Here is a 24604-nt window from a genome sequence, read left to right as displayed (position 1 = left end):
ACGAGGAATAATACTTATGTTTTCCATGTATTCTACAACATATTAATTAATCCGTAGTATCTAACTAGCGTGACGTCATGAATCTCGCTCCGAGCAAAATAAAAACACTAAATCACCACAATACACCAAAACACTTTTACTTTTACACTGGACGCGCGTTTCGCTAACCATGTTAGCATCATCAGCAGATGCTGATGATGCTAATAGCAGATGCTGATGATGCTAACATGGTTAGCGAAACGCGCGTCCAGTGTAAAAGTAAAAGTGTTTTGGTGTATTGTGGTGATTTAGTGTTTTTATTTTGCTGTGTAACACCAAAGGTTCTAACCCTCAACTGTAATCGCTCCGAGGCTGTTTTATTAGACACGGCATTGGACTGATATTTAGAAATGTCTAAAGCTGATGACATTTTACTTTTGTGTTGATTTTTGCAAGAAGAGGAAGAACTGTCACTTGTTTTATTATTTTCCTTTTCTATTTCACGACAGTAAAAAGAGTTACCTATCTGATTCGTTCAGACACTCAATTTAAAGAATATGAGTAACTTTTTTGACAGAGGAATTTTATATTTGCTATGTTTTTTTAACATGGCAATTTTATATTTGCCATGTTTTTTTTTAGCCTGTTAAGTTGCTTTTTTGGGATACTGTCATACTCATGTCGAGTGCCATGGGTTGCCCACTCCACTATTTATATTCGGGGATAAATGACACTATCTCTCTGATCAGCACGAGCCGCCATTGTTTAAATAGATTAGTTAAAATTATCTTATTTCTAATCAAATTTGTTTCTTCTTTTATTTTTTTTTTCTGTGCATATTTAGAAAAAATGGTCACGAAAAGTATAAGCAGTCATTCACACGTAGAATTGACCATTAAAATTAATAAAGGCGACCTTGAGTATAAAGGTGCGTGAGTAACTTATTCTAACGTCAATTATTCTAACCCAGTTTCACCGATATCCAGCTTGTCAATCTTCACGGTCATAACATCACTTTCGGCATTTAAATAGGTGAAACGAATATTTTATTGTGCAGATGCTTGATAATATTCATTTAGGCCATGGGGTGCGTTTTTCCTCGACACAATTAAGTAGGGAAATTGGACTATTAATAAATATAGGTTAATTATTAATAAGGATAATGTAAAATGGTTTATTGGATAAAATTATAGTGTAATATTACCTAAAATAAGGATTGCGGATACTCAAAATATGTATGTGAAAAATAGTATCTAGTTATACACTCTGACAAATTGTTTTAGTCAAATGTAACGTGTAATATTTACTTTTAGCCTTATTTTCATGAAATTTTAGCAAACTGTATATAAATATATCAACTTTAATTCGTAGTTATTTGTAAACTTAAGTATTCTACCGGGTGCGTCTCAAAAGTGACTCACCTTTATAACTTTTTTTATTTTTTCAGATAAAAAAGCGAAATTTGGTATGTTTGTATATGACATAAATTAGGATTGATTGACGTATTCAATAGTTTTCGGTCACTTCCTGTTACACCGGAAATGACTACAATTTTTGATTTTTAAATGGCACCCTCGGTATTTTTTTTACTTTATTCGATAGAAAAAAAAAATAAATAACAAGAGCATTATGCTTTACTTCTAATGCATAGTGTACTATTTAAAAAAATATTTTTTTTAGCGTATGGCTTACATCACAGTATCTTAAGTTATAGTGTCATATTTAAAAAAAAAATTATATTTGCTATATACAAGTAACTTCCTCTAGGAGAGGCGATACCTTGTCGTTAGTAGGGGAAGCTCCTAGTCAGGGGCTAGGGGGAATGCCTTCTGACACTTTGGCTGGGCCTAAGAAGCATCTTATTGTCTTGTTCATGGCTGTAGTGTCATGGCCAGGAAATTGCATCACGACGTATGACAACGCCGGATAGGACTACCCTGTCCGTCATGCCAGGCGCCCTGTACTGTCCTGTGTCCATGTACCACGGGCAGGGGTTATGTGTGTATGGGGCGGTCTTAGCTTAACTGCCCGGACCAAGAGGAGACAACCTCACCAAAAACAGTCACCTAAATCCTATGATGGTGGGACCAGGTAGTTAGATAGAAGACTAGATTCTACTGGTCTCAACCTTGGAGCATCAGGGGGCAACCCCATTGTATTCTCGTCTCCTTTGCTTCTACATGAGAAGCTCTGTAGAAGTGGACCGACTAACCCTTGCGGAGTAATTGACCTCAAACCCAATGAGGCAATAAGAAAGAGGGATATATCCTTCATTATAGATTCGGGACAACACCGCTATCAGGTCTAAGGAGAGACAAAGTTAAAGAGGTGGAGAAAATGGAGACAGATCCTCTAGCCTCCACCTAAGGGGTACCAGCCGGAGACAAGATCCACGATTGTGAAGGGCACGGAGGGCTAAACTCTAACCTTGGAAAGGTCTATAACCCCGTAGGAGGTAGATGCCCACTCCTCGTAGGATGAACATCTGTTGTCAGAGGAGGATGGGAAATACCCCGCCCCCTACAAAAGGAAGATCTCCATGTATGTAATTACAAAAGAATGTTGTAACTACAAAAGAATTTTAAGATTTATGCAAAAATGTAAAAAATAAACACTATTCTATGTTAGGAAAAAAAAAAAATGTATTATTTATGTTAGGTTATATGAACTAAAAGAAAAATATAAATAAGCGCCACCCAAGACCACTTAAGACCCTCGAAGTAAAAGTGCTGTTCTTAAACTAAAGTGGGAAATACTAAGCTAAACTAAATAAAACAATAGAAACAGTTGACTCATTTAATTTTACGAAATGTTCCTCAATATTAATTTGTAAATGTTAAACAGTGTGGCTCGGCAAATAAGATTAAATGGCTATCCAGAACTCAAATGTAACACAAATTAAACTACCTATTCATAATTATACACATACATATTATTATGATTATTACCAGATTATCTGCTTAATTATAGCAACTCTAAATATATCCAAAATCGAAGACAATCTATACAAAAAAATATTCTGCAATACAAAACGAAATTTCAAAAAGTTACAATTTACAGTAGTAAGTTAAAGTGATCTTCAATAGCAGAATGACAGTGTTAACTTTAACAGATAATAAAGCTAAAATACTCAATAAATATATCTGTCAAAACCATGAAATTAAATAGATTATATAGACATGTCAAAAGCGTCTTAAATTAATGAACGTTCTCATGGTACTTACTAGTAGTGTGTACGTCTGCTGGATCTGTGTCTACGAAAGGAATGCGGACAAAAAACATTTAAATAAACAACAATATATTTTATACGTCGACTTGACGAGTACGTCACCGCAAATCGCTCCGCCCACTCATTTTATTGGCTACTTGCAAATTTGTCGAATTTTTATTGATGAGACGCGTCGTCTAATTTTTTACGAAAAACATCGAGATAATATCGTTTCCCCTCTCACGGATACCCCGTAGCTATAGAAAGGACAGACGTACTGTAAGTTTACATGTATGAGCCGCAATTCAAGTAAAGTATATCTAAATCTATAGTCTTGACATATCTGTCAAATATCAAATATTAAGAAAAACTATAGTCAAATTCAACTATATATGACTACTATATATGTCTCTACGGCTAAAAAAATATAGGTAAAGTTTGAAAATATAAAAAAAAGCTACTTACCAGATCATTCCAGGGGACGTCTTCCAGAGGATGGGCTGATCGTTGCTCTCAGGAAATTGATGTATTTTGGTTGTGGATCAAGATTAACTGATGGTTACTGCATCGGTCAGTCAGTGGGGAACATCTCCAGCTCAAAAACTAAATGAGCCAACGGTTTATCAGAATGCTCGACGGTGCATGGAGATTATGTTAATAAAGTCCGAAATCCAAAAAGTGCAACCAAACGTGCTACCAAAAGTTCTACCAAAAGTTGGCCTAGATGGAAATTAAAAGGAGAAAATTACCCTCTCGAAATAATATTACAAAATGGCGTACTGCTTGCCTGAGATGATGGGTGGCTACGAGGGAAAACTCATAATTATATTATCTATAATAAGTATAACACAGGCCGACAAAAAAAAATTTTTTCGATGTAACACAAAGCTCAATAGGATATTGTGGTAGAATGAACCTATCTAATCACGAAAGTGGCAAAAAAAAAGTCGTAACACGTAAGGTTTTTTGTTACATTAATAAAACATCATTCAATATTACAATATTCAATATATTAAGATAGCTATTCAAACATGATTTAAGAACTTCTAAGCCTATATACCGATTATATTTTATAGTTTACACTCCTCAAACATTACTTATACCTAAAAAGTACAAACAATCGAAACGAGATCAAAACATAAACAAAAGTCTTTTACTTTTTCCTTTTTATGAGGGACCGCGTCTTCTCTCTTCAAAACCAACAGTAATCACCCATCATGGCTGGATCCCATCGTCCTTGATAACGAATTTCCATTGTCCTTATGTCTTGATGGAATCTCTCACCTTGCTCATCACTGACAGCACCCATATTTTCAGGGAAAAATGACAAATGAGAATGGAGAAAGTGAATTTTTAAAGACATTCGGGCACCAAGCGATTTATAAGCATCTAAAAGCTCATTAACCAATTGTTCGTAGTTCGCATCCTTATTGTTTCCCAAAAATCCCCTCACTACACTAACAAATGAGGTCCATGCTCTGAGTTCCTGCCTGGTAAGCGTGTCTGTGAAATTTGTGTCGTCCAACAATTTCCCTGATTTGTGGTCCAATAGTAATAATACCCTCTTTCAATTTGGCATCACTCAACTGGGGAAAGACTTGCCTTAGGTATTTAAATCCATCACCTTCTTTTATTCATAGCTTTCACGAAGTTTTTCATGAGGCCAAGTTTGATATGAAGAGGAGGCAGGAGGACGTCTTTGGGGTCTACAAGAGGGATATATTTGACATTTTGGGAAACCCGGTTGAAATTCACTTCTTTCTGGCCAAATTTTCTGGTACATAATGATGATTTACTGCACGACTGTCCCACAAACAAAGAAAACAGCAATATTTTGTAAATCCTCCCTGAAGTCCCACTAAAATTCCTATAACTTTCAAGTCCCCACATATCTGCCATTTATACCTGTTGTAGTTGATTCTATCTAAAAGCATGCGCATATTTTCATAAGTTTCCTTCATTGTCACTGAATGGGCAACTGGTATAGAGGGTTTTAAATTTCCGTTATGCAATAACACAGCTTTTAGGCTATATTTCGACGAATCTATGAATAAGCGCCACTCACAGGAGAATGTTCTATAGAAAGTTCCTGCATTAAGCCATCGATATCAGTACATGCACACAACGAATCCTCCATACTGTAGAATGCAGAGAACGGAGCATTTCTTTTTTCTAAAAGTGGTGATTTTTGTTTCATTGGCTAACAGATTCCATTCCTAAGCCGGGATCCAAGAAGTTCTGACTGCTGCTTTGATAACCCCAAGTCACGCACTCAAGTCATTCAACTCGCTTTGAACAATCAAATGTGGCTTGTCGGAACCGCCCTCTGGGGTAAAGGTAGGATCAGTACACTGGTCTCCAGAGCTGTTTGATTCAATATCTTCCTTATCTTCCAAAACAATACCTTGCCAGTCTAAGGGCGCGATCGGCACTGGGAGATCTGCACCATGAAGAACAGGTCGTATGGCAGACGGCAAATTGGGATACTCGATCTTGTGCTTTTTGTTTTTGAAAAACCTTCAGTTTTCGTCAGGCAAAAATAGCAATCGTCAAAATGGTTAGTTGGTTCTCGCCATACCATTGGAACCGCAAATGGCATTTTTTCCTCTTCCCTTTCATCCACTGCACAAGCGACGCTACAAGTAACGCAGCACACATGAGGAGCCCACTGCTTGTCTTGATCTCCAACCAAAAACTCCAAAAATACTACTTGAAGTAGGCTTTCTTCACATTTTCAGAAAATGGTCTGGCTTGTGATTGCAATCTCACAAATTCTCCACAAATGTAACAAAATCGATCAGGAGACACTTTACAACTGCGGCGCGTTTGACTTGACATTTTCGTACTATTTATCTCCACGCATAGAACAACTCACGTCGAAAATCAACTGAAAACTGAACTTTCTTATGTTTTTCACAATATATTATAGTGCACAAAATGCGTCCCTTTCAATCATCCCATCATAAAATTTTACCTGTATGTAAACGAATCTACCTAGACTTAATACCTGACATCTATAAAATTGACTACCTGCAAAAAAAGAGGCGTAATTAGGCAACTGAAAAGTGGTACGTGTAGGAGCTTCAGGAGTATTTTTTCTGTATTAGAAGCATATTTTTATGAAGAAATTCTGCAACTGACTCGTGTTACAAAAATCATGTCGGCCTGTGTAATTAATCTATCAAACTATATCTTGAAACTCTGAATCAGAATCTCTTATCCGGAACAAATCCGTTGTAAAACTATCGACACTACTTAAAATTTTCAATTTAAATCGGCATACAACCAGATCCAATAGCAAAGACCCTGCTTGCAAAAGGGATCAAATCGAAAAAGGAAGTAAAACTCGTACCAGCCCTCGAGAAAAACTATCGCTAAGAAAAAAAATGTTATAGCCAACCTTAAAATTTCAACATCCCCAGAATAAGAGGAATGACAATGGATATGCCCATCATATAGAAAGTCGCCGTAAAAGAACCAAATTAAACAGAAAATTAGGAAGATTACATCTGCAAAAATATTATTTTATGGCCTGATGGCAATATTAAATAGGTAAACTCGATTCTCAACAACCAGAACACATCAATCATATATAAATAAATACTACTCAACTCTGACCGCATGACCACAGCACCGATTAGATTGATGCCTACACAGCAGGAAACTACCAAACTAACCTCAAATGCAAATACCAAATATAAACATCTCGCTACTGGATTGAAAATAAGAAATTATTTGCGACTATTTAGACTCGGTGTAGTCCCAGGAGATGAATACATTGGTAAGTAGTCCGCTTAAAAGTATGTGTTTTATAATGCCTAACCGATATATTTGCTTTTAGCTACTGATTCTCAGCATTACTGTCTTAGATGTAACGGCAAGGAGGGCCATCAAGCCAAGGCATGTACAGAAGAGGCATACTGCCTGATATGTGATGAGCAGGGTCACAGCGCCAACACTGGGAGGTGCGGGGCGTTCAAAAAAGCGCTAAAGACTGCTAGAAGGGCAGAGAAAACAAGCGGAACCCTCCAGTCTCAGGTTAGCCAGAACTGAGTCCAAACATTTGAGGAAAAATCAGCGCCTTCTCAGTCCTCCCAGTTAAATATGGATAGGAGGGGGGCGGCATATGACCTCCTTCTGCAGTATATGAGGATCAACAAAATCAACTTGATACTGGGTCAAGAACCCAATATATATGCCAAAAAAAAATAACATCTGTGATATTGACTGTGATAGTTTTATACGGACAAACCTAGGAGATAAGTTTAATATTGTAGATTACGTGTCAGGTACAGGCTTTGTGTGTGTGTTGAATATACAAATATGTTAGTGTTTTCGTGTTATTTTTCAATTAAGTAAACCCAGCGATCTCTTTGAATGATTTATTGTATGAGATAAATGCTGTGATACGCCTCTGAGGAAGAAGGAAGCCATAATTGGGGAGACTTTAATGCAAAAACAAGGATTTGCGGCTCTGGGATCCAAAAATGCAAAAAGGCAGGATTATCGAAGAGTGGATCGTGTGCACGATCTTGTAGTTGTGAACCCGGGTAATACGCCCACTTTTAAAAACGCAAATAGCGAATCAATAATAGATATTACCGTCGCAACTCCGGGAACTCAGTAGACTAGTGAGAAACTGGCGTGTGATAACTGAGGAGGAAAGTCTAAGCTTCGCTACATCGTTACATCAGATTTGGACATGGCAGATTGATACTCAGATGAAGGACAACGTGGTCGCAAAGATAAACGGATGGAGGACAACAATAAATGGCTTACAAAAGATAAGTACCTATTGTGAGGAGAACGGACTGAAAATGAAAACGCCATCCCCAGAAGGGTTAGACAAATGTCTCAGAAAGTTGTGTAATTCCTTTCTCCCTAGGAAAGGAATAACGGACAAAAAACAAATGTACTGGTGGAATAATGAGATTGCTGAAAAAAGGAAGATTTGTATTAAAGAGAGACGGGTATTAACAAGAGCAAGAGAACGCGAGATGGACCCCGACGCCGTGGAACAGGCGCGTACCAACTACAGCAGCATAGCCAAGCACAGTCTTAAAAAAGAAATCCTTAGGAGCAAGAAAAAGGAATTGGCTAGAGCTCTTCCCCTTTTGAGCTTGAGTCCGATGTTTGGGGAAGCAAGGCTTACCAACTGGTAATGAGAAAGTTTATCGGCCGACGCAACGCTCCCGTTACAGATAACATATTAGAAAAAACAGATCACAACATTGTTCCCTAAAGCTCAGTCAAATAGTTGGGATATACCAAAAAAAAAAATACCGGATGATGTAATATGGTTTACTGAAGAAGAGTGTCACGTTTTGGCCTTAGCTCGGCTCTTTAAATTAAAAAAAAAAAAGAGAAAAAAATTAAGAAAAGAAGTAAAAAAAATACGAAGAAAAAAAAAAAAATATTATTAAGTTAGCGATTAAGAAAAATAAATATTTATGGAATTTGCGGGGTCTAGTCGCGAACAAATTTATGCCCTAGCTCAGAAAATTCGAGAGTAGGGGCGGGTTAAGAGCGCCACTGACTTTAGACGGAAAAAAAAGTCAGAAATCCCCTAAGGTGTATTTAGGGCCTTACAAGTTCCACACAATACATAAATAAAAAAAAAGTAAATAAATAAACAAAAAAAAGTCAAGATCTTAGAGAATTATGTAGACATAGGGCCAAAGGAAATATAAAAAAATAATGCAAACTGATTAGTTTCAGTACCCTCTATTGAAATATAAAAGGAAAATATAGGAAACAGTAAATAGAAAATACCAAATAGCAAATAGTAAATTAAATAAATCAATAAAAAAATTGTGCACCAAGGAAAATATATCTCACAATACGTAAGTAGCAAAATTACGTAAATACCTAGGTACCTTTCGTGATCACGTAAGATTTACAAAATAAATATATATGTATATATCAGCGCAACTAAATTCAGCTAATATATCAAATTAATCAACAAATTAATAAATCAAATAAATAATACTAAACCAATTCACTAATAATAATAATTAATAATATAATTATTAAATAAATAAATCAAAAATAATCAACTAATAATCATGAATTCATCAGTTCAAGAAATTTAGATATCGATAAAAAAAAATGAATAGATTTAAATTTTAAATAGAGACAAAAAGAAACTGTGTCAGCTGTATTAAATTTTACAAAAAAAAATTAAAGGAAAAAATGAAATATTATTTTATCAACAGAATTAAGTATGTGAAAATTTATTCTAATTAAATTATAATGTTAAAAAATTATTCTACGTTCAGTATTCGTACGCACCAATGAAATTCAAATCGTAAGATAGGGAAAAAATAAAATTGAATTGTACGATACCAAATAGTTGAAAATCTTCTAAATCAAATCAATCTTGGCAGACACCGTCGGCTGTCAACTGTCAACCGTCGACTGTCAACTCCTCCAGAAAAGTAAAATGGATACAGCGAAAAAACTGCTCCAACAAAAAACTGGCTCAGAGAGAAGTCTTCAACACAGAAGAAAACTTCTTCTTTGGCCCAGACAAAAACTTCTTCGGTCCAGACAAAAAAACTCTTCGGCTCCGACGAAAAAACCCTGCTAACTCAGGGTTTTCTACGAATCCTCAGGTGATTAATATTATTTCTTCCCCTGGATGGAATGGGGTGCTCAATAAAAAAAAAGGCGGGCTGCTTGGTTGACCCACGTCAGCTTTTTGAGGTGAAAATCCCGTCACCGGTAAACCGTAGCACCGTCCAAAAAAACAAAAGGTAAGATAGGATGCTGCAGTAATTTTTGAGGCACACTCGAAAATCCCCACAAGGGTAAAAATCAAAAACTTGACAAAAATGACCGAGAGGCCTCTGTACCTCACACTAGCTGAACATAAAGTGACCAAACCAAGGTAGTTCCAAGAAAAACGAAAACCTTTTTTGCAACAAAGAAATAGCCAGATAAAAACACGAGCCCTTGATAAAATATGGATTGCCAACCATGAGCTGAATAAAGACATGAAGAAAAAGTTATATATTAAAGGAAAATAAAGTTAATATCAATAATTTATATAATTAATAGAATAAATAAAGTTAACGAGATTAATGAAAGTTATATAGAAATTTGCTTATCAAAACATTCAAAAATTAATAAATAACAACAATCTAGAGATATTGCGCATGACTCACTTGCCGGATCGATACGATATTTTTAAGACAATTATGCTTAGAAAATTCTACCTAAAAATTAAAATAGAGCAACATAAATTTAATGAGTTTAACTAAGTGACAATAGGCTCAATAATTACTGTTGATTAAATAAAATACAAAAATATATAATCAATTTATTAAAGTATATTTTGGGTTGCCTAATAGTTAATGTTAATAAAAATATAAATAAATATTTGACAGTTCAATTCAAAAATTTCTAACCTACGTATTTAGTATATAAACAGAATTAACGGCGGAAAGAATTATTTTATCTATTTCGGCTAAAATAAATATTAAATTGTATTAAATCAAACTAGTTTTGTGCTGCAAAAAAAATGTTATTAAGTGTGAAATATGTTTAGTTAAAAATAAGGATGGAATAATTACTTTTGTTAACATGTAAGTACGATTTATTTATTCTTGGTTTACTGAATTGAACTGATCGATATTTCAGACTAATAATAATATCAATTAGCGTTAAATTATTAAAGAAAAGAAATAAAATAGTTTAGTGAAATTTTGGCACGTTACAACCCCCCCTCTCCTTGGAATAGGAGGGAAATTTAAGGAGAAAATTTTCCGACGATGATAAACAAGAACTACTAAATGTATACTAAGAGAAAGCGAAGAAAATTATTGAAAGCAAATAGAAAAGTGAACTGAAGTAAGATATAAATGAGAAAGAAATTGATAATTATAAGTAACTAGGAACGAAAAGAAATAAAAATTACAAACTATATGACTTTAAAGGTACTAACTGATAAGGGTTAAAGGTACTGTAACTAAAAAAAACTAATCTAATAATAACTAATTCTAGGGACTCTAAATTCTAAATGGAACAGGAGGTAGGACAAGGATTTTGGCATTGGATAGGATTAAAGGTTAGGACATGATTCCCCTCAGGAAAATAGGATTGAGAGCAAATCACGGCTCGCGTGGGCAGGGGCGCATCCCTGAAGTAGGTCGGACCACCACTGGGAGTATACCTACTCGCTACCTCAGAAAAAAAAATAGAATAAAACAGTTACTCATCAGGATCTGAAACTTCATTGGCAAGTGCTGGGTCGGTGTACTGTTTTAAATCTTGTACATGCCAGATTCCTTTTGAGCAACCTAGGTCGTCTTGGAGTTCATACGACCAAGAACCGCATTTGCGTTTGATGGTGAACGGTCCTATGTACGGTGGCGCTAATTTTGCAGTATAATAGCAAGCAGCATCGGAAAGAACTTTATTTCTGCGCCAAACCTTGTCACCTGGGTTGAAAAATGCTGGACGGCGACGTAAATTATACCTGTGAGCATTGTTAGATCTTGAGGATTCGATTCTTTGTTGGACTTGTTTATATAACTTAATAAAACCTTCCTGGCGGACCTTCACATACGAATCTATATCAACATTCTTATTATCTACTTTATTAAAATTGCCATACAATTTATGTTCCTTACCAAATAACACGAAATATGGACTGTATTTTGTAGTCTCACTTGGCGAAGTTCGGATAGCACAACCAATTTCCTGTAGATGTTCATCCCACGTCCTGTGATTTTCCTGTTTAACATATGTTCGAAGCATCGTTTTCACTACTCTATTTTGACGTTCAACAGGATTAGCGCGGGGATTATAACTTGCGGTGTAAAATATTCGTGACTTATATTTCTTACACAAATCCTGGAAATCTTTGGATTTCATTTGCACGCCGTTATCACACGTCAGGAACATAGGTGTGCCAAAAAGTAAGAAAAATTTCTCGACGTGCTCTACCAAACTCTTAGAATTAGCCGATCTACAAGGATACAAGAAGACGGCTTTACTGAAATAATCCGAAATTACTAAAATGTAACAATGTCCCTTCTTGGAACGAGGCAGGGGTCCTATATAATCAAGGCTGATGGCTTGAAACGGTTCGGTTATTTCTGGACGCTCTCCCATTAGACCTGCGGGACGCTTTTGTTCAACCTTATTTTGAGCACATTCTACACAACATTTCACGTAACGAATAACATCTGATTTTAATTTTGGCCAATAGTAAAGCTGACCAATCTTAGCATGAGTCTTGAAAACACCAACATGTCCTGCAGCAGGAATATCGTGACACCTGTGGAATATGTCCTTTCTTTTATCTTTCGGAACTACCATCTTCCATTCCGTTGACGAAGATAACTCTGGTATACGCGATTTTACAAACTTATATAAAATATTATTTTCCACACGCCATAAAGGAAATTTTACAGGATTTTCTTGAACATTTTGTAACATATTCTTATACCATTTATCGGTCGTGTTAGAAAATTGGGGTAAATCTAAAATCTGGACAGAATCGATAGGAACAACAGGGGATCTCGAAAGAAAATCAGGAACAATATGGAATTTTCCCTTCCGATGGATAAGTTCGAAATCAAATTGTTGCAGACGCAACTGCCAGCGAGCTAATCTACCTTGAGGGTCCTTTACATTATGCAGCCACAACAAAGAGGCATGGTCTGTGATTACCTTAAAATGTACGCAATCCAAATAGTGTCTCAGTTTTTCTACTGACCATATTACAGCCAAACATTCCTTTTCTGTTACAGATAATTTCATTTCCTGCTTGGTAAGTGAACGGGAAAGATAACATATGACCTTTTCACCCTCCTCAAATTCTTGGGTAAGAACAGCTCCAAGTCCGTATGACGACGCATCGGTCTGTAAACAAAAGGGCTTCTCAAAATCGGGTCCTGTTAAAATAGGGGCAGTAACTAAACATTCTTTGAGTAGTGTGAATGATTTCTGACAATCATCAGTCCAATTCCATTTAACATTCTTCTTCGTGAGGTTGAGGATAGGTGCAAGAAGCGAGGAAAAATTTGGAACGAAACGCCTATACCACGATGCTGTACCCACGAATCGACGAACTTCATTAATATTCTTGGGTGGAGGAATATTGACAATGGCCTCTACTTTTTCTGGATCTGGACGAAGTCCTTGGGCATCTACTAGATAACCTAGATAACGCAATTCTGGTTTACAAAAATTGCACTTATCTAAAGACACGACAAGACCAGCTTTGGCAAGGCGGTCAAAAACAATTTCCAAAAGTTTCAGGTGTTCGGAAAAAGATGAAGATAAAATAACAATATCATCGAGGTAGACCATAACATTTGGCTCAAGTTCCGGACCAAAAATTGTATCAACAATACGCTGCCAAGTAGCAGGCGCATTTGATAGACCAAACGGCATTCTGCGAAATTGGAACAAGCCTCTCCCAGGCACTGTAAATGCAGTGTACTCACGAGAACTCTCATTCAACGGTACCTGCCAAAAAGCGGATTTAATATCAACCGAGCTAATAAATTGGGCATTCCGTAACCGATCTAAAATTGTGGAAATATAAGGAATGGGCCAGGCGTCTTTCTTCGTGCGTTCATTCAGCTTGCGAAAATCGATGCAAAATCTGAAAGATCCATCTTTCTTCCGAGCAAGACAGACAGGACTAGACCAAGGACTATTCGATCTCTCTATCACTCCAAGTTTAAGCATTTCTTCGACCTCGTCGTCAATAAATTTTTGTTTGTATGGAGACACTGGATAATATCGCTGTTTTATTGGCCTGGTTCCTGGTTCAAGAACTATCTCATGTTCAGCAACTCTACAACAACCAAGAGTAGATCCCATCTGAGATAATTTCTCTTCCACCAATTTATCCAAAGCTGTTTTCTCTACAGGCGTTAAAAGGTCTTTACTCTGCACTCCACAAATCTGAGCAAGTTCAGTGTTCTCAGAAAAATGCCAAACGTCTTGCCTGAGATCAGGTACAATTTCCATCGATTTCCAAAAGTCTATGCCAAGAATAATTTTGTGAGATAATCCAGGAAGTATCAAAATATCAATAATTTTAGTTTTATTCATTAATGTTATTGGTGTTTGAATATAACCTATACTAGTGCATACTTCACCATTCGCAACTGTACATGAACTTTCTTGCTTAATTAATTTCAGTCCCAGACTCAACAGAATTTCGTAACCAGGCAAGCCAACTAATGTACGACTCGCACCGGAATCAAGTAAACCCAAAAGTGAATAGCCTAAAATACTAATTTGAAGGTAAGGACGTTGATCGCCTTGCGCATGGGAAACAATATAGTCAAGGAGAATTTTATTTTGAAAATCTTGGGTGTTATTTGCATGGGCCGTTAATAGTGTGGATTGAGAGGAAATAGCACGACCTAACGATTTCCCCGAGGGCCGTTTCCCGAACTGGAACACTTTGGACAGGTTCTAGTTATCACATCTGGTGTACCACAACGATAGCAATGCATTTTTCTGGGATTAGGACAATTACGATTTATGTGGCCTGTCTTCTGGCAATTCCAACAAGTAATTTCCCTAGACGAATTATGAGAATTATTCTGTAGGCCTCGAGAGATTTCACTGACTTGGTTTTCTTCATCAATAAAATTATAAGAAGTAGAAGGCTGTGAATTCTGCACTCCTACAAAAGCAAAGTCCGGTTCGACAAATTGTTGCTTCTTCCTAGACGGAGGTACGTAGCTTTCGGCACGATACTTCTTCACCTCTAGCTTAAGACATTCTCTCTCAAGCTCTTCAATTGTATTTACAACAGGAAGTTGCGTGGTATAAAATGGGGATAAATTCCTACACAAAATATCCAGTTGAGTATCTGGGGATAAACCATCATAGCGTCTAAACAATGCCTGCATACATGAAAGATAGTCAATGATAGTCTCGGAGGTATCCTGTGTTCTTTCTAAAATTTCTTTAAAGAGTCTAGCACGATAGTCAGGTGGCTCAAAATGACTGCGCAATAGGTGGCTTAAACCCTGCCAATCTTGAAACCTATTATTATTTGCCCTAAACCAATTTAAAGCTTTTCCGGTGAACAAATCGATGGCCGAATCAAATAATTGTTTTTCAGTTATATTACGAGCCAAGCGCAACTCATTCACTCTTTCTAGGAAATTGTGGACTGATAGTTTTTTAATGTCGCCGGTAAATTTTAAATTCCATTTCTCAAGGCTTAGATATTTCGAAGGGGAGACGCTATTTACAAAAGGAACAGATTGACTAGTAGAATTATGTACATGTGAGGAATGTAATGGTATATCATCATCAGGATCTCGAAAGTGATTGCTCAACTGAGGTTCTTGTCGAGACGTTGATTCTAAAGTATCGATTGCTGCTAAAACATCAATCAAAAGTTCGGTCTTCTCAGATTGCTGGTTGACGTTCAAAACTTGGTCAGGTATTCTATTTACACGGTTAAGCAGATGGACTAGTCTAGACTGAATGGACAGAAATTTGTTTTGGACGTTCTCTTCCGATGATACTGTACTAATGGACTCATTAACCTCGTCTAATAGCGTACGAATAATTATCTTTTCATCATCAAACTCTAGGTTATAGGGAGAAGATTTGAAAGCTCCGGCCTTTTCCATTTTTAATAAAGGTCGCAAGGTAGTTCTCAATTTATCGACAGTACTTTGATCATCAACAGACACACCACGAACCCTAAGCTCATGAAGTAACATTTCCTTTTTGAGATAACAAATATTCATTTTGAAATCCATAATGCCAAGAAATTTCAATAAAGTACAAATTTAATTATTAAATGTAAAATTTAAAAAAAATAATGATGTTAATTATAAAGTAAAAATACGAAGTATTTATTATATCAGTAATTATATAAAGTTCAGTCCAAAAAGTAAAACCAAGTGTTTAAGGTGTAAAATGGCAAAATAATACTTGTCAACAAAAAATAAAGCAAAGAAAAGTAAGTAAATATCAAATTAAAAATATCGATATCGAAATCACAGGTAAGTTAGTAATGCAATCCGCCAGGTAAAAACAAGGTAAATAGAAAATAGAAAAGATAAATAGAAAAGGCAAATCAACTATATACCAAACGTATATCAATCAAAAAGGTAAGTAAAATATCAAAGGTAAATCAAAGGTAAATCAAAGATAAATCAATGAAAATAATCAGTATCAATACAATCAGGAGTCAAGATAATATTAAAAGAAAAAAAATGAATGAATAAATATTAACCAGCAAGATGAATATAAAATTATTTGGCCCTAAGTCTCTATAGATATATAATAATAATAGATATTAATAGAATTGCCCTTTTAATGCAATTGCCCTATTTAAATCAATTGCCCCACGTTGGGCGCCATAAAATTTGTCACGCGCGTTTTGGCCTTAGCTCGGCTCTTTTTAAATTAAAAAAAAAAGAAAAAAAAATTAAGAAAAGAAGTAAAAAAAAATACGAAGAAAGAAAAATATTATTAAGTTAGCGATTAAGAAAATAAATATTTATGGAATTTGCGGGGTCTAGTCGCGAACAAATTCTATGCCCTAGCTCAGAAAAAATTCGGAGAGTAGGGTTAAGAGCGCCACTGACTTTAGACGGAAAAAAAAGTCAGAAATCCCTAAGATGTATTTAGGGCCTTACAAGTTCCACAAATACATAAATAAGTAAATAAATAAACAAAAAAAAAGTCAAGATCTTAGAGAATTATGTAGACATAGGGCCAAAGGAAATATAAAAAAAATAATGCAAACTGATTAGTTTCAGTACCCTCTATTGAAATATAAAAGGAAAATATAGGAAACAGTAAATAGAAAATACCAAATAGCAAATAGTAAATTAAATAAATCAATAAAAAAAAATTGTGCACCAAGGAAAATATATCTCACAATACGTAAGTAGCAAATTACGTAAATACCTAGGTACCTTTCGTGATCACGTAAGATTTACAAAATAAAATATATATGTATATATCAGCGCAACTAAATTCAGCTAATATATCAAATTAATCAACAAATTAATAAATCAAATAAATAATACCAAACCAGTTCCACTAATAATAATAATTAATAATATAATTATTAAATAAATAAATCAAAATAATCAACTAATAATCATGAATTCATCAGTTCAAGAAAATTTAGATATCGATAAAAAAATGAATAGATTTAATTTTTAAATAGAGACAAAAAAGAAACTGTGTCAGCTGTATTAAATTTACAAAAAAAAATTAAAGGAAAAAAAATGAAATATTATTTTATCAACAGAATTAAGTATGTGAAAATTTATTCTAATTAAATTATAATGTTAAAAAAATTATCTACGTTCAGTATTCGTACGCACCAATGAAATTCAAATCGTAAGATAGGGAAAAAAATAAAATTGAATTGTACGATACCAAATAGTTGAAAATCTTCTAAATCAAATCAATCTTAAGCAGACACCGTCGGCTGTCAACTGTCAACCGTCGACTGTCAACTCCTCCAGAAAAGTAAAATGGATACAGCGAAAAAACTGCTCCAACAAAAAACTGGCTCAGAGAGAAGTCTTCAACACAGAAGAAAAAACTTCTTCGGCCCAGACAAAAAACTTCTTCGGTCCAGACAAAAACTCTTCGGCTCCGACGAAAAAAAACCCTGCTAACTCAGGGTTTTCTACGAATCCTCAGGTGATTAATATTATTTCTTCCCCCGGATGGAATGGGGTGCTCAATAAAAAAAAAGGCGGGCTGCTTGGCTGACCCACGTCAGCTTTTTTGAGGTGAAAATCCCGTCACCGGTAAACCGTAGCACCGTCCAAAAACAAAGGTAAGATAGGATGCTGCAGCAATTTTTGAGGCACACTCGAAAATCCCCACAAGGGTAAAAAATCAAAAACTTGACAAAATGACCGAGAGGCCTCTGTACCTCACACTAGCTGAACATAAAGTGACCAAAACCAAGGTAGTTCCAAGAAAACGAAAACCTTTTGCAACAAAGAAATAGCCAGATAAAAACACGAGCCCTTGATAAAATATGGATTGCCAACCATGAGCTGAATAAAGACATGAAGAAAAAAGTTATATATTAAAAGGAAAATAAAGTTAATATCAATAATTTATATAATTAATAGAATAAATAAAGTTAACGAGATTAATGAAAGTTATATAGAAATTTGCTTATCAAACATTCAAAAAATTAATAAATAACAACAATCTAGAGATATTGCGCATGACTCACTTGCCGGATCGATACGATATCTTTTTAAGACAATTATGCTTAGAAAATTCTACCTAAAAAATTAAAATAGAGCAACATAAATTTAATGAGTTTAACTAAGTGACAATAGGCTCAATAATTACTGTTGATTAAATAAAATACAAAAATATATAATCAATTTATTAAAGTATATTTTGGGTTGCCTAATAGTTAATGTTAATAAAAATATAAATAAATATTTGACAGTTCAATTCAAAAATTTTTAACCTACGTATTTAGTATATATAAACAGAATTAACGGTATGGAAAGAATTATTTTATCTATTTCGGCTAAAATAAATATTAAATTGTATTAAATCAAACTAGTTTTGTGCTGCAAAAAAATGTTATTAAGTGTGAAATATGTTTAGTTAAAAAATAAGGATGGAATAATTACTTTTGTTAACATGTAAGTACGATTTATTTATTCTTTGGTTTACTGAATTGAACTACCATCGGATATTTCAGACTAATAATAATATCAATTAGCGTTAAATTATTAAAGAAAAGAAATAAAATAGTTTAGTGAAATTTTGGCACGTTACAAGAGGTGCGTTCTGCAGCAAGTAAACTGAAAAACAAAAAAGCTCCTGGCCCGGACTACATACCGGTGGAAGTTATCAAAATTGCTGCTATGCAAGACCCCTGAGAATCACTGAGATCCTGAACAAGTGTCTTATCAACAGACAGTTTCCAAATTCGTGAAAATTGCCAAACTTGTTCTAGCAGAGAAACCTAATAAAGATGGAAGTCAAGACAAAAAAATATCGTCCAATATGTTTAATTAATGCAAGCGCCAAACTGTTAGAATGTCTTCTGAGGGATAGACTGGAGAAAGAACTGGAGGATGGAAACAGACTACACCTAAAACCAATACGGGTTCCGCAGAGGCAAATCTACGATAGACGCGTTAAACATTGTTACGAGTAACGTAGACCGTATTAAAACAAAATCGTATAAGAACAGGGGATACGCGGCACTGCTTACATTAGACATTAAAAACGCATTCAATTCTGCCCCATGGACAGAAATTGTTGAACAATTAGGGAGCATGAAGATCAGTAAATACCTCATCGTTATGATTAAATCTTTCTTGTCAAAAAAAGATATGTAATTGCAGAAAACGGCAAAAACACAAGATGACGTGTGGGTACCGCAGGGGTCCATTCTAGCACCAACCTTTGTGGAACATCTTCTATGTCCAGATCCTGAGGGTCGATATTGACCAGGTAATCTACTGATTGCTTATGCGGATGATCTGGCTGTCCTGATCACCGCCCGACCATCACTATCTTCGAAGAAAAGATACAAAGGAAACAGCTGCCCCAACTATAACCAATAAGTTGGATAGAATGGACATACATCTGGGCACCAGAAAATCAGAACTAGTCGTTCTGGTAGGACATCGCAAGGCGACGAACTTAAATATCCAGTTGGAAAAATTGCCACATCAGACCTCAAAGGCAATAAAATATATGGGCGTTTGGCTTGATTTGGGATGCGCATGACTACACATGTTCTTAAAATCAGGACAGGACGGTTGATACCATCAAACAGCTGACCAGAATCACTCCCAATATTAGAGGTCCCAGTGACGGAAAGAGGAGAATGCTTGCCTCGGTTGTGCATTCGATGATCCTGTACGCCTCGCCCATTTGGAGCAGGGCAACAGACTATAAATACTATGAAATAGTCCTCGAGAAAATTAACAGAATGCTAGCCCTACGCGTAGTGTCGGCGTATACAGTTGGCGTGTACAGTTTCCATAGAAGCTGTTCTCGCTCTAGCAAAAATCCCCCCAATTATCCTACAAATCGAGGAAAGAAATTTAATATACAGGCACGGCTCAGGGTATCGATCAGAGGCCAGAAAGATAATACTGGACAAATGGCAGAACAGATGGGAGGCGTGCCAGGGTCGAATTAAGATATTTATCCCGGACGTGAGGGTTTGGATAAACAACACGTGGACGAAAACGGACTACTACATCACCCAGGCGATGACAGGGCTTTTGGAGAGTACCTGTTTAGAATAACTAAGGCGGAATCCACAAGATGCTGGTATTGTGAAGCATCAGACACGGCCAATCACACATTATTCGAGTGTAGTAGGCATTTGGAGACTAGAGCATCGGCGGAACAAATATGCAACGTTAAAATAACAAGGGAAAATGTCGGCGAGCTTATGATGGAAAATAGAGAGAACTGTGAAGCAATTACCAGGATGATGAAAGCAATTATGCTTAAAAAACCGGAAGATGAAAAGATAAAAATTTGGCAGACACAGACATAAGTGGCGAAACAATCTCCAGTCTTGAAGTAATGCCGCAAGGCGGTTCCGAGATTGGAGAGGTAACTCCTACAGATGGGGTTTTTAGTGGGTATGACTCAGGTGAGAGGTGACCCCACACTCTGGCTGTAAATGGCGTTTCCCATCTATGAAAAAAAAAAAAAAAAAAAGATGTAACGGCAATCGATGAAATCAAAGTCAAGTTGAGCTGCAATTAAAATTAAACACGGTGCCGTAACCCAGAAGAACCCACAATTTGAACACATTTAAAGGGACAATAGCAAGCTAAGAAGAGACTCAAAATTAACTCTTCAAAACAAACGTTATTGTATTAAGCATTCGAAAAGACAATCAGTGAAAGAATGTAAAGTTTGTTTATAAATAGTCAATTGCTTTGCTAAATTGTAGATATAAATTTAGAGCAAATAAATCAAATTTGAACATAGCGAAATTTTATTGGGTTATTTATTTTGTTGTTTAACATAAATCGCGAATGCGCTAGACTATAAACAATTATTACAGAGTTCTGTAAGCCATGCAATTTAGTTCCATTTAAATATACTACAAGGCCATACATTCCATATCAGGAAAATAAACTAAACCTAAATTACTGTAAATTTTAATAGCATTAACATAAATGAACACCTATTTAAAAATTTATAATTCGTTTTCAGTTTTATGACACAAAATTAATATTTTAACGCCAATGCGGAAAAATTTCGATAACCATCAAAATAATCCATACATATAATTTGGTCCAATGCTGTTCGGGTAATAATTCTACATATAATAAAAGGCTCCACCCATGCAAAATTACCTTAGAGTGCACCCTAAGAATTACTTCAAAAAGCTTTCCCAGTCATTGTCTTGATGAAGCTTGTTCTTCAGGCACCGCTCCTACTTTGCATCGATTTTTAGTAAAATTAATGATAATGGATGTCCGAAATAATTCAGTTTCTCACTAGAAACCTTTTACGGTTAGTTTCTTATTTTATCTCGTTGCATCAAGAAGTACACGAAATCATTATAGTTAGAAAGTCGGTAAAATACCAGGCTGTGTTGTTAAATTTTTTTAGGAAAATACTTTTTTTTAGATTGAGACGTCCTGAATTGGTAAAAAGAAGTACAAATTTAAGGCTGGAAGGTGAATTGAGTCATATAACCAACTACGCGGAAAGCTTTATTTGGTATTTGTTGACAAAGAGAACTGAGTTGCAGCGGAAAGGTACCACCCTTAGACTTGAAGGTGACATGGACCACATGACCGAAAATAGGAACAGCTTTGTCCCTTATGATAATGTTATACGGCCGCCATTGTGTAAAAGATTTACCAACTTGCACCTTTCAGGTAAATGGTAGTCCGCTATTAGAGGACGACACCTTTAACTCGGGAACCGTTTATCTTTAGAAAAATTTTATTGGTAAATCGGTAAAACTGTAAATTATTTTCAAACTTGTGGAGCAACAGTAACATCAAAGTAATACCAGTTTTCCCATAAATTTTACTAATTGAGATATGTTGAAAACAGAACTGCAACAAGTCAGTTTTCAAAGACTTTTTAAGTAATTTCTAAGCTCAAAGTGATTTAAATCTTAAGTCAAATTCACCATAAAGTTCAAATGATTTATGTCTTATAGTACGAGAGCTAGCAACGTCGGAAAAACAAGTATTTTAAGACGTCTGGCTCTTTGATATATCTTTTACTATGCTCTCTAGAACAGCATGCGGCCCGTCTGGCTGCCGGTAAGCGTTGCGAAAGAAGATCCTATATTTTTATTAGTCCTTTAAATTCTAATATTGAATATAAATCGAATATGTCTCCATACCGCAGTGCGTAGAGTTTCCGACCACGAACCGATGATTCAGAGTTCGAATCCGGGTCAGAACAAAGACTTTTTATTTTATTTTCATTTATATGCTGATAGTAAAGTAATACCCGGATTCGAACTCTGAATCATCGGTTCGTGGTCGGAAACTCTACGCACTGCGCTATGGAGACTAGAATTAACTATTGAATACTAGAATTTATAGGACTAAATTAATAAAAAATATAGGATCTTCTTCCGATGCGCAGTAGTGAACGCAACGGGTATCGGCAGCCAGACGGGCCGCATACTGTTCCAGAGAGCTTAGTAAAAGATATATCAAAGAGCCAGACGTCTTAAAATACTTTCTCGAAAACGTTGCTAGCTCTTAGACGTAAGTCTTAAATCATTTTATATCAAGTCAAGTCATTTTTGTAAAAACTTAAATCAATATAACGTTATTTAAGTCGTTTTTATTGTTAAGTTATTTTTCACTTAAATCACGATAATCTGTAAGTTAAGTCAGTAAAAAAATTACCTAATATAATTACCCTCAAGTCAAGACAACCGGAATTCAATTATTTTAAATACCTATTTTTTAATGTTAATATATAAATTTATAAATTTTCTGAAATTACCGATTGTCGATTTCCTTATATTAACTACATTATTAATTTAGGATAGGTACAAATACAGATAATACTTTGCTGACGATTTAAACCAGTTGCTGTTACCCAATTTCTCTGGATTTTAGTGATATTTGTAAATAGATATACCGGGTGCGTCTTGAAAGTGGTTCATGCCTATATCTTTTTTATTTTTTTCAGATAAAAAAAACGAGATTTGGTATGTTAGTATAATATGACATAAATTAGGATTGACTGGCATATTCAATTGTATTTGATCACTTTCTATTTCACCGGAAATGACTACAACTTTTGATTTTCAGATTGCACCGTATATTTCTTGGGTATATTTCTAGTTTATTCGATAGAAAATGACACTCTGAGTAGAATGACACATCATATGTCAATTTTTGATATTTTCGCTCAAAAATAAATCGTATTTTAAATTTCAATCTAGAGTGCCATGGCTGTGTTACAAACACTAATTTTTAATCAAGGAGCCTTAGAAAAAGAGATTTGATTGTCTAATGTTTTTCGTGTCTTGTCCTGGCCGGTTAAAAATGCACAAATCATATTACTAATCATATCTCAATTTTTTCGAATGGAACAAGTTTGGCTCATTATAGTGTGATCAACTGATCTGAAGCTCTGGGGTATCGGCAGGGGAACGCAGTTGTAAACAAAACACGCCCAATTTCATTTATAAAATAGGCATGGGCGTACGGTGTTTTATGAAAATAATGTGTATCATAAATATAATATTCAGATTAATAATTTTTTTCAAAAAACTTTATGCTGATTGAATCGTTACTGTTTAGTTAGCAGATAAACACAAAAAGCTTTTATTAAAGCTCCCTTAAATATTTTGAATCATTTTATTATTATGTGTTGTTAATATAATAGAAAAAATAATTACAGCTGGGGGTTGGAACCTTTAGTGTTACACAGCAAAATAAAACACTAAATCAGCACAATACACCAAAACACTTTTACTTTTACACTGGACGCACGTTTCGCTAACCATGTTAGCATCATCAGCAGATGATCAAGACTGAGTCTTGAGGTATAGTTATTTATATATCTGTACTAACTATATTTTTTTCTATAATACATAATTTTAGATATAACTATTTCCATCAAAAAAAATCTTGAAAATAGTTAACTTTGGAAGCGCAAACAAAACATAATTTTACTCACCAGTAGATCCAATATTGCCTATTACTCTAGATATGGTATCGCTCCGCCAGCACTTTTTAAAGGTTAGGTCATTGTTTACCCATGTTTCATCCAAATAGATAATACTTGGCGATATTTCGCGTATATACTTATATCTCTCTCTGCAATATAATGGGCCGCTCCATTAATATTTATCTGTTATTTTGACATTTACGCCAAAAAAAGTGTATATAAAATTTGATTTTATTAACCCCCTAAGCCTTTTCCTGCCGAAGGAAAATTCAATTCTTC

The 24604-nt window shown here is 35.2% G+C and overlaps 1 protein-coding gene across 1 annotated transcript in view; it reads left to right on the top strand.

The window, feature by feature from the left end:
- The window catches only part of LOC115891379, a 151565-nt gene that overhangs the window by 84827 nt on the left and 42134 nt on the right, over nt 1–24604 (top strand). The window contains exon 5 of the mRNA XM_030911826.1: nt 21800–22053. Coding sequence (XP_030767686.1) covers nt 21800–22053 — 254 coding nt within the window. The remainder of the gene's footprint in view (nt 1–21799; nt 22054–24604) is intronic.

The sequence above is a fragment of the Sitophilus oryzae genome, unplaced genomic scaffold (assembly GCF_002938485.1).
Source record: "Sitophilus oryzae breed Bouriz unplaced genomic scaffold, Soryzae_2.0 scaffold_1180_pilon_pilon, whole genome shotgun sequence".
Taxonomy (NCBI): Eukaryota; Metazoa; Arthropoda; class Insecta; order Coleoptera; family Curculionidae; genus Sitophilus; species Sitophilus oryzae.
Note: the sequence above shows the minus strand (reverse complement) of the source record. Positions and strands in the feature narration are given on the sequence as shown.